We start from the raw sequence: 11391 nt of genomic DNA on the forward strand, positions 1-11391 counted from the left end.
TCCAGGCAGAGGGCGAAACCTCGGGCAAGTTTCCTTACTCCACACAGAGCCTAATAATAATCCTCCAAAACCAAAACAAAAATAAATTGGTCATTTTCAATCTACCACTGTTTGTGGGACATTGCTGTGCGCAATTGGCTGCCGCATTCGCCCACAAATATACAGTCAATTCACTTTACAGTGTGTTCTGTGAAGCGCTTTGGGACGTCCTCCCGACGTGAAAAGCGCTATATCAAATGCAAGGATTATTATTATTATTATTTTCCTTTTAAGATGTGTCCACTTCCAAAAATCAACTGGGGGTTTCAACTTGCAGGATGACCACAGGATGACGTGCTTTGTCACGTCAAAGCATCTCAAAGGCTGATCTCAAAGTCTACATGTGGATACTGAAAAAGAATTGGTCACTCACTTCACGACTGTTTTGCGTTTGATATAGCGCCTCATCATGTCTTCCGAGACATCGCAGGATATACTGTGAAGTGGATCGACTGTGTATCTTGTGGGCGGAACACAGAGCTGGGGGAAGGCAGAGCCGGTCATGGCACAGATGTGGGGTAGAAAGGATAGTTGAGGGTCAAACAAGACGCCAAGGTTCCAGACTGGTTCAGTGAGGTGGAGTGTGCATCCTTGAATGGTGATTCTATCAGTGCCTGAGGTGTGGAGGCGCTGATGGGAGCCAATGAAGAGGGCCTCGGTCTTGTTGACGTTCAGCTGAAGAAAGTTAGCTCTCATCTAGGACTTGATGTCTGACAGCGGTGGTCCTGGAGACAAGGGTGGAGGCAGAGAGATAAGAGTTGGGTGTCATCCACATACATGTGGAAGTAATTGTGTAATGGTAAACAGGATGATCGCAAGCTTGATTTCGATGCAGCTGATGGGGTGGATAGGTTGCTATTGCACAAAATGTCAAAGGCAGCAAACTGTGCACTTGTTCATTGGAGTCAAAATGTCCCTCAACCTCACCAAAAGTCAACGCAAGCTTCATTAATCTTTAACCATCATGAGAGCGGTCAAGGCTTCAGCTCCGAGTGCCATTATGTCATCGAGAAACTAAGCCGAAAAAAACTATTCAAAACCTCAAAACAAAAGTGAGCAGCGGCGAAAACAGAAGCGTCTGGGAACACTCGGCAGGTCAGGCCGCGTTCTGCGGGGAGAGAGAAGAAAGTGTGAGTTAACGTTTCAGGTCGGTGACCTCTCGTCAGGGCAGATCAGGTAAAGTTTAGGCAATATTCTATTTTTTGCTCCTCGGTAAAAGTAAAAACATTACATGCAGTTGGCATGCGTGTTGGCTTCATTCCCTGGAGTGCTGTCATTGTTTGCCTATGAGAGACAAAGCAGACACACAAACACAGACACACACACACACACGCGCGCGGTAAAGGAACTTAACTTACCAGCCGTCTCCTTTTGACCCACCACATACAACACTTATGCACCAGGTTTGGCACGGGAAGGCACTTGCCTGGAATTCCTCAGTCGATCAATACTTTTATCTCGCGTTACCTGAGCGCTGTGACAGCACGGCTTCGTTTCAGCTGGGGGGAAAGAGCGCGACTTGCATCGAATCAGTCAACGAGAGAGAGAGAGCGAGAGAGAGACAGAGAGAGCCTCACTATAAATGAAGTGAATGGACAAGAGCAGTGCCTGACAATGTTTCATGCCCTTCCTTCTAACAAGAACAGCAGCCATCGTTAATTGACACTGTAAGGCTTTTTTTTTTGGGTGGGTGTGTGGTTCTCTCATCTTGTGAAAGGGGGAAACCTCCTCGAGACGATGAACCAAAGGATGATTCTGACTCTCTCCTGTTTTCTTTACTCAGGAGTCATCAGGGCTGTCACCTTAGCGTTGGCCAAAGAGCCAAAGCACATTTCGAGAAGCTTGTCCGTCTCTGAGACGCGGAGAGAAGATGAGATCTTCCTTGAGATGGCCAAGAGATATATCCTGCAGAGATTGGACATGAAGGACCGCCCGGACACCAGCAATGTGACTCTCAAGTCAGCACAAGTGTCCGTCCTGAGGAGGCTTCACACTGGGACCCTTTTGAGCGATGGCTCTGTCGATGATTTTAGCTCTGAATTAAGAACTGAGCGCAGCCAAGGCTCCAGGGAACACACTCACCAAATCATCACCTTTGCCAAATCAGGTTTGTCCCAGCAACTCTCTCTCTCGCTCTCTCTACTTAATAATAATAATAAATAATAATAATCCTCGCATTCGATACAGCGCCTTATCACGTCTTCGCGACGCCTCAAAGTGTTTCACAGGATACACCGTAAAGTGATTGATCATATAATTTGCGGGCGAAACACGGCAGCCAATATCGCACAGCAGCGTCCCTAAAACAGAGAGAAAAGATACACAAGTAATAATACTTGCATCGAAAGCGTCCACTTACAGTTCCAGAATCCCCCAAAAATGTGTTTTCTATTTTAACTCCGGGAGCAATATGTCAGTTAAATCAACTCTGGTTTCACAATTGATCAATTCAGAAATTGATCAATTGCTGCCTTGCATTATATCCTTTTAAGTCCTGTGTATATTAAGATATATTATATTATGTCCTGTATATTTAAATATATATTATATCAGGTCCTGCATATTTTAATACACAGGGTGACCAACACGTCTCGATACCATTACAATGTCTAATAAGTCTCAAAGAAATGGTGATAATTATTAGTAATTATTACTAAAATAAATGGTATCATGACTTTTTGGTTACCCTGTACATATAGCTTCTATGCTTATACTAATAAAGGTGAAATGTCTGTTTGTCTGTCTGCCAATCGATGTAGAGACATGATTTATATCTCATCAGGAAGGTCTTGCATGGGGGAAATGAGGGAATGTCATGGGCATATTTTTTTGGAGGGGGATCTCCTATCGTTGAGGAGCTATAGAGTCTGTATGTCTGTCTAACCAATTGACATAGAGACATAATTTATACCTCATCGGACAGGTCTTTTAATCTTTAGTCTTTTAATCTCTCCAGTTTTATTTTAGGACTAACTTTGTGATGGGGGGTATCACTGAACTAACTGTAAAAATAATAAGAATAATAACGCTTGCATTTGATATCGGGCCCTATCACATCATTGAGCGTCTCAAAGCACCTCAACGAATACACTGCAAAGTGGAGTGACTGTATATTTTGTGGCTGAACCTGGTTTTTAATCGATTGGCTGATCGCTTTCGCTTTCTGGGGGTAATAATCCCTCCAAAATAAACAAATTGGTCACTCAATCCATGACTATTTGTGGACACAATTTGCCGTGTCAAAATGGCTGCCATGTTTTGCCCACAAAATACACAGTCAATTGACTTTACAGTATATTCTGTGAAGCGCTTTGAGACGTCTTGAACACGTGATAGGGCGCTATGACAAATGCAAGGATTATTATGATTATTATTATTATTCAGGGATACGGGGTAATTGGACTTGAGGTACAGATCAGCCATGATCTTAGAGAATGGCGAAACATGCTCAAGGGGCTGAATGGCCCCCTCCTACTCCTATTCCTATGTTCCTTATGTCTCAATGCCAATTCTCTCCTTGTTACCAGTTTGGGTTAGCCCGACGGAGACCAAACTGAGCTTCCTCTTATCGAACGAAGGCAATGAGGGGTCTTTAACGGTAGTCCAGCAGGCGGAGCTGTGGGTCCACTTCAAATCCTTCCCCCCCGAACCGTACCCCGGCCCCAGCCCAGGGAGGGACCAGCAGACGATCTCCCTGAAGATCTTCCTGAAACGACAAGGCGGTGTGAGCCGCACGCTCATCTGTGACAGACGCTTCGAGGTGAACGCCAACGCCTGGCACGCCTTTCCCGTGACGGACGTGGTGCAGGATTTCCTGGAGAAGCGGGAATACCTTCTGGACTTCGAGCTGGAATGCCGGGTGCGGGGTAACAACGGGAGCGTCGGTCCATTCGGCCTCGACGTGGACGACCAAGCCAAGCAGCCCTTCCTGGCGTCCCGTCTCCGCGTCTCCCAGCGCATCTCCCGTCTGCGGAAGAGGGGCATTGAGTGCGCGGAGAAGCTGAACCTGTGTTGCCGGAGGGAGTTCTACGTGGATTTCCGCGCCATCGGCTGGGACGATTGGATCGTGGTGCCCAAGGGCTACCACGCCAACCACTGCCTGGGCACCTGCCTGCCACACATGGCCGGTGCCCCCAGCGTGGCCTCTTCATACCACGCCACCGTCACCAACCTGTACAAGATCAACAACCTTCATCCCGTCCTGACACTGAACTCGTGCTGCGTTCCCACCAGGAGGAGCGGTCTTCCCATGCTCTACTTTGACGAGCAGCGACGTATCATCCGGAGGGACATTCCCGATATGGTCATCGATGAATGTGGCTGCGCTTGACCCGTCTGATCCCCCCCACCCCCAATCAGCGGTCGGGCTTTCAGCTTCTCTGCCCCCACCCTTTGGAACTCCATCCCACAATCCCTTCGCCTCGCTCCCTCTCTTGCCTCCTTCAAGGCACGACTCAAGACCCTTCTTTTCGACTGTGCCTTCAGCCGCCCTCCTACACCCTCTACCCTCCCTCGTTCCAATCCTGCCCGCCCCACACCCCCCCACGCTCGGGTCCTGATCCCTGACTGTTCAGCGCCTTGTGACATCCTCCCGACGTGAAAGGCGCATTCCAGATGTAATTTTGTTGTTGTTGTTATCATGTCTTCGAGACGTCTCGAAGGGCTTCACAGAATATACTGTCAAGTGTAGTGACTGTGCATTTTGTGCGCGAACTAGTTATGGCCTCTGATCATGGGACTGGAAGGGAAGAAAGTTAGCTGGGGAAGGAGGGAGTGGAGGAGAGGACCATAGGGGCTTGGGTGTGGATGGATTTATGGTATGCAAACACCATTTAGGTGAGCGAATAGCGAACCTGTGGAATAGGCTTCCGAGGGAGACGGCTGAACAGGAAATGTTGATTCCTTCAAACACAGATTCTTTCAGGAAATAACATGATGAGACTGTGGGACAGAGGGCGTTCGGGACATGTGTGCCAACGGCCGCCAGGAAGGTGGAAGGTGAACTGGACGGGCCTTGGGTTATTTTTCGTCCACCATTTCCTAGGCTGTTATGCGTGAGGAGGAGGAGCTCGATGTTGATCTGCTGGGAGCCAGTGGATCCAAGCGAGGACCGTGGTGATATGGGTGCAGAGCTCGATGCTGCCAAAGATATGGACTGACCAGACACCCAGTTCTTGTCCAGTTAACCCTCTGTCTGTTCAAAAGTTAAAGGGCAAAAAATGGAACTGACCAATCGAGCAAATTATTTTACTTTCGATGTGTGTGTGTCTACTGTATCCTCTGCACGTTATTTCTGTGTTGAGTTACTAAATAAAAAACGATCCCCACGTCTGAGTTAGTGCCTCACTGTTTCGATATATTAATAAAACGTTATTATTTTATGTTTGCTTACAAAAAAACGCCAGCCTGACTCAATCAGAGGTTCAAGCCCCCCATGTCAGGACTCAAATAATAATAATATTAATGGCAATTTGATAGAGCGCCACATCACGCCTTCGAGACGTCTCAAAGGGCTTCGCGGGATGTATTGCAAAGTAGATTGACAGTATGTTTTATGGGCGAAAGCGGCAGCCGATTGCGCACAGCGACGTCCCACGAGCGGTGACCAAATTATTATTATTATTATTATTTTTCTTTTGGGAGGGATTATTACCCTTGGAAAGCGATCCGTCAATTAACTAGCAACCGGGTTCCTACTTACTGCTGGGTAAACAGTGCCGTACGTGAGCGTGTGTGTCTGTGTGTGTGTGGAGTAAGGAAATTTGCCTGAGGTTTTGCCCCAAACCTGACCCGGTCGGGAATCGAACCCGGATTCCTCTTGCTTGTGAGGCAAGGGCTCTAACCACTAGACCACAGGACTCCACACTGAGGAGTGAGTGAGTGAGTGGGTGAGTGGGTGGGTGGAGTGGAGTGAGTGAGTGGAGTGAGTGGGTGGGTGGAGTGGAGTGAGTGAGTGAGTGAGTGAGTGGGTGGGTGGGTGGAGTGGAGTGAGTGAGTGGAGTGGGTGGGTGGGTGGGTGGAGTGGAGTGGAGTGAGTGAGTGAGTGAGTGAGTGGGTGGGTGGGTGGGTGGAGTGGAGTGAGTGAGTGAGTGAGTGGGTGGGTGGGTGGAGTGGAGTGGAGTGAGTGAGTGAGTGAGTGAGTGAGTGGGTGAGTGGGTGGGTGGGTGGGTGGAGTGGAGTGAGTGAGTGAGTGAGTGGGTGGGTGGGTGGGTGGGTGGAGTGGAGTGAGTGAGTGAGTGGAGTGAGTGGGTGGGTGGGTGGGTGGAGTGGAGTGAGTGAGTGGGTGGGTGGGTGGAGTGGAGTGAGTGAGTGAGTGAGTGAGTGGGTGGGTGGGTGGAGTGAGTGAGTGGGTGGGTGGGTGGAGTGGAGTGAGTGAGTGGGTGGGTGGAGTGGAGTGAGTGGGTGGGTGGGTGGGTGGAGTGGAGTGAGTGAGTGGAGTGGAGTGGAGTGAGTGGAGTGAGTGGGTGGGTGGGTGGGTGGTGGGGTGGAGTGGAGTGAGTGGGTGGGTGAGTGAGTGAGTGGGTGGGTGGGTGGGTGGGTGGAGTGGAGTGAGTGAGTGAGTGAGTGGGTGGGTGGGGTGGAGTGGAGTGAGTGAGTGAGTGAGTGAGTGGGTGGGTGGGTGGAGTGGAGTGAGTGAGTGAGTGAGTGAGTGAGTGGGTGGGTGGGTGGAGTGGAGTGAGTGAGTGAGTGGGTGAGTGAGTGAGTGGGTGGGTGGAGTGGAGTGAGTGAGTGAGTGAGTGGGTGGGTGGAGTGGAGTGAGTGAGTGAGTGAGTGGGTGGGTGGGTGGAGTGGAGTGAGTGAGTGAGTGAGTGAGTGAGTGAGTGAGTGGGTGGGTGGAGTGGAGTGGAGTGGAGTGAGTGAGTGAGTGGGTGAGTGAGTGAGTGAGTGGGTGGAGTGGAGTGGAGTGAGTGAGTGAGTGCCAGCTCACTCACAGCCCTGGGCAAAACTCTTGTGTTCCAACTGCAGCCGCAGACGGTCAATATCGGAGCCAAATGGTAAAGGTTCTGTTTTCCGAGTGCGAGAGAACATGTCCTGTCTGCGTTTACAAAGTGTCGATTGATAACGACAGAGGTCTACAGCCGGCCGGCCGACAGGGGCCACCGAGAAAAGTCACACAATGATTTGCCATCGGAGCTATTGGCAACAGGAAACAGCTCATTATTGCTCAAAAGCCAGGCTTTCTCGGGATAATCTTCAACCCACATCTCACCCCCCGGCCGGTGTTCAGGGAAAGGTTGGTGCCCACCGCCACGCCTGGACACCAATAAGAATCCATCGTTGGGACTGAATCTCTTTGTATTTTCCAATCGATTCCCCTATCGGCCGCTTACTTCACCTCTTAGTAATCCGTACATTTGGTTTAGCTCCTTTCGTGTCAGAAGGCCATCAAAAAAGCGCTTCACGGGATACACTGTAAAGTGCAGTGACTGTGTGTTTTGTGGGTGAACGCAACAACAACTTGCACTTATATAGCGCCCTCCAGGCAGGATAGCATCTCAGAGCACTTAATAGCGGCAGAGCTGGCCCCAAGCATGGTCGAAAAGGAAGGTTTTCAGGCGAGGGAAAGGGGGTAAGGCAGAGGGGTTGAGGAAGAATGTTCCACACTTTTGGGGCGTAGTGGCTGAAAGCACAACATTTAATGGGTGTGAGGGATGCGCAGGAGGCCGGAGCGGGTCGAGCGGAGGCACCGGGTGGTGGATTGGGGAGTGAGGAGGTCGAAGAGGGAGGGAGGTGTATTTGAACACGAATGTTCTAAGTACTTTAATCCAACTTAGTTCTAAGTAAATCCAATTTAAGCCAATTGCGCACAGCGGCGTCCCACAAACAGTCGAGGAATGAGTGACCAAATTCTTCTTTTTTTTTGAACGGATTGTTACTCCCGGAAAAGCGATCAGCCAATCGATTAACTACCCGGTTCCTACTTACTGCTGGGGAAACAGAGGCGGGTGTGTATGCGTGTGTGGAGCAATGAAAATTGCCTAAGGTTTCGCCCTGCGCTGCCCGGGAATCGAACCTGGGTCTTCTCACTTGCGAAGCGAGGCTCTAACCGAGGAACCCACAGTTTTCTGACTCAAGAGGCGAGAGTGCTATCAACCACAAACAACTTGCACTTGTATAGCGCCCTCCACACAGGGATAGCATCTCAGAGCGCTTGCTATGGATGGGAATATGCCGATGGGAAGAACAAGTGCCCTGTGTTCTAAACCTTCAGTGAATCTCCACATGACTTTGGACCAATCTGTGAGACACTCAACTCATCCAACCTTCAGAGAAGGATTATTATTATTTGTTCTTGGATATATTGCCTGTGGTTGACCTCTCTCAAGAGGCGATGAAATAAGTTGGGTCAAGTTTACGATAGCCCAGACACATGTCGGCTAGTCACAATGTGGAGTCCTGTAGCTCAGTGGTTAGAGCACTCGCTTTGCGAGCGAGAGACCTGAGTTCAATTCCAGGCAGAGGGCGAAACCTTGGGCAAGTTTCCTTACTCCACACAGAGCCTAATAATAATCCCTCCAAAACCAAAATAATAATAAATTGGTTATTTTCAATCTACGACTGTTTGTGGGACATTGCTGTGCGCAATTGGCTGCCGTGTTCGCCCACAAATATACAGTCAATTCACTTTACAGTGTGTTCTGTGAAGCGCTTTGGGACGTCCTCCCGACGTGAACAGCGCTATATCAAATGCAAGGATTATTATTATTATTATTATTTATTATGATAATGTCCCACTCAAGGGAACAAACCTCAATTGGCTGGATGGGCTCCACACCTTCAAGAGTGCTGTCCGTTCTCGCTGACCATAAAGATCCGCGTGGAGTTTAGAGCTCAGTTGGAAGAGAGACAAATGACTGAATTGCTTACACCAGCTATTTTTTCTGCACAATTGAGAAACCTCGGAATCGGGCCAAGCCCTCAGTCCAGGTCAGCACCAAGGCTGACGAGGGTGGAAATGAGGACAAAATACTTTCGTAGCAGAGTCCTGTAGCTCAGTGGTCCTCGCAAGCAAGAGGACCTGGGTTTGATTCCCGGGCAGGGCGAAAGTTTCCTTACACCACACGCCTCTGTTTAACCAGCACTAAGTAGGAACCCGGGTTGCTAGTCGACTCAATCCACGACTGTTTGTGGGGACGCTGCTGTGCGCAATTGGCTGCCGCGTTTCACCCACAAATTCATTTGACGGTGTATTCGGTGAAGCGCTTTGAGACATCTCGAATAACAAGTTCAATTCAGTTCTTCTAGTCTGTAGTCTGAGATCTAGATGATCCAACAATGTGGAAAGAACTGAACCAAAGGATCCGCCTTTAATTAAAAATGCGCTATTGTAATCACAATAACTTGCTCAATCGTGCGGAATGAAGATTCCTTTGCGAACAATGAGCATATTGATAGTCTTCCTGTATTGCTTGTGATGAATTGTCATTCGTATATAGGATTTATTGTCCAGAAGCTTTGAACAGCTTTGCTGGGATCGATTACACCCAACATACTTATGAATTCTTGGCTTCTTCTTCAAGGTAGCGATCAACATGATTTACATTCCCTCTCCCCACCCACCCACCCCACCCCACCCCACCCCACCTCCCCATTGTATGTATGGTGATTTGAATTCAGTAAAGTGATACAGTTGGATCGCCCCGAATTACATGGGGAGGAATTCTGGTTCGCAATACAAATTGAGACTTGGATCGGAGAGGAAGAAAAACCCAATGCGTTCAGCAAAAAATTCTCATACGCGAATATTTGATATTCCCAATCCGAAATATTCTGATCAGAGTCTTTCTATTCGGACGTGTTTCGCCCGTAACATATACCGTCAAATCACTTTACACTTCATTAGAATAATAATAATAATATAGCGCTTTTCACGCCTTCTAGACATCCCAAAGCGCTTCACAGAATATACTGTAAAATAATCCTTGCATTGGATACAGGGCCTCATCGCGTCTTCGAGACTTCTCGAAGCGCTTCACAGGATACACTGTGAAGTGTAGTGACTGTATGTCTTGTGGGCGAAACGCGGCAGCAGCGTCCCCCACAAACAGCCGTGGACTGAGTGACCAATTTCCTATTGTTTTTTTTTCTTGAGGGTTTATTATCAAGCGTGTGGAGTAAGGAGGCAAGGGAGGGAGCGAGGGGAAGGGATTGTGGGATGGAATTCCAAAGGGTGGGGGCAGAGAGGCTGAAGGCCCGGCCGCTGATGGTGTGGCGGGTCGGGCAGGAGACCTAGAGGAGGCCGGAGCCTGCCGAGCAGAGGGAGTGGACAGGTTGATAGGGGGTCAGCGGGTCAGAGATGTAGGAGGGGGCAAAGCCGTGGAGGGCCTTGAAAGTGAGGACGAGGATTTTGAACTCTATCCTCTGGGGGATGGGGAGCCAGTGGAGCCGGGCGAGGGTGGGGGGTGATGGGGTCAGGGAGCCTTGTGCGGGAGAGTTCCGGATGATCCGCAGCTTGTGGAGGGAAGAGTCGGGGAGGCCGACAAGGAGGGAGTTTTCCGTGGTTGAGCCTTGAGGTGACACACTCGTGTCCAGTATAGACACATATGTATGCACACGACAAACTGGCTCACAGATGGTGTAATGGATATACCTTGTTCTGAAATTGGACCCACATTGTACGAACTCCTGCCAAGGTTTGCTGTCTATTCTGTCGTCTGTATCTTGTCCAGTCCACGTTCGTGACAATAGCTCTCTCCAGCTTAAGCCCTTTGGCGCGTGTGATAACTGATTGAATCACTTCTGCACATACTTTAACTGTCTTACTTTTCATACACCCCAAAGTGAACCTACACTTGTACTTTGGCTGTCAACACTGACGTTTTATTACAGTAGTGACCTCCAAGCCTGGGCTCATGTACAAAGTCTAGAACCACTCAGTCTATCCTCGTTTGACCCTTCTGTTATGTGTCTCGTGGCAACGGCCCCCTGGAAAATAACGCTGAACAGATCTGCTCTCACCAGCCTTCTGCTTGTCCCTCGTCCCCTCTGTTCCACCAACGGCGGCTGTGCCTTCAGCCACTACGCCCCAAAATTCTTGCCCCCTCCCACCCCCCACCTCTGCCTCAACTTCAATCCCTCCGCCTCGACCCCCACCCCCGCACCCTCTTTGACGGTCTTCTGATCGGACCTGAAGACATTCTTTTCTGAAGCGCTTTGAGACGTGATTAGGCGTAATATCATACACAAGGATTATTATTATTATTCTTCAATTGTGCCTATAGTCCTCCCGACTTGGAAGCCACTGTGTAAATGCCATGTGTTGTTGTTGTTAAGTGCTTTGAGATGCTCCCACCTGCCATGAAGGTTCTCTATGAACGCAAGGTGTTGTTGTTGTCGTCGTGGCTGAACGTG

The 11391-nt window shown here is 49.3% G+C and overlaps 1 protein-coding gene across 6 annotated transcripts; it reads left to right on the forward strand.

Annotated features, from left to right (window-relative positions):
• The first annotated feature begins 778 nt into the window (after positions 1 to 778).
• LOC103190602 (inhibin beta B chain) lies at positions 779 to 4425 on the forward strand. Of its 6 annotated transcripts, none has more exons than XM_007911444.2 (3): positions 779 to 1215; positions 1443 to 2146; positions 3567 to 4425. In XM_007911444.2, exons 2-3 carry the CDS (start codon positions 1777 to 1779, stop codon positions 4367 to 4369), a joined length of 1173 nt encoding a protein of 390 aa, XP_007909635.2. In that variant the 5' UTR covers positions 779 to 1215; positions 1443 to 1776; the 3' UTR covers positions 4370 to 4425. The 6 variants fall into 6 exon arrangements, with proteins under 6 accessions (XP_007909635.2, XP_007909637.2, XP_042200242.1 ...); XM_007911446.2 differs by having other exon boundaries at positions 1539 to 2146; XM_042344308.1 differs by having other exon boundaries at positions 1823 to 2146.
• Positions 4426 to 11391: the final 6966 nt, after the last annotated feature.

This window comes from Callorhinchus milii, unplaced genomic scaffold, assembly GCF_018977255.1.
Source record: "Callorhinchus milii isolate IMCB2004 unplaced genomic scaffold, IMCB_Cmil_1.0 Scaffold27, whole genome shotgun sequence".
Classification (NCBI taxonomy): Eukaryota; Metazoa; Chordata; class Chondrichthyes; order Chimaeriformes; family Callorhinchidae; genus Callorhinchus; species Callorhinchus milii.

Coding starts and splice junctions, on each gene's coding strand:
- LOC103190602 (XM_007911444.2), top strand. CDS start 1,777: ATGAACCAAAGGATGATTCTGACTCTCTCCTGTTTTCTTTACTCAGGA. Junction 2,147..3,566: donor CATCACCTTTGCCAAATCAG/GTTTGTCCCAGC, acceptor CCTTGTTACCAG/TTTGGGTTAGCCCGACGGAG.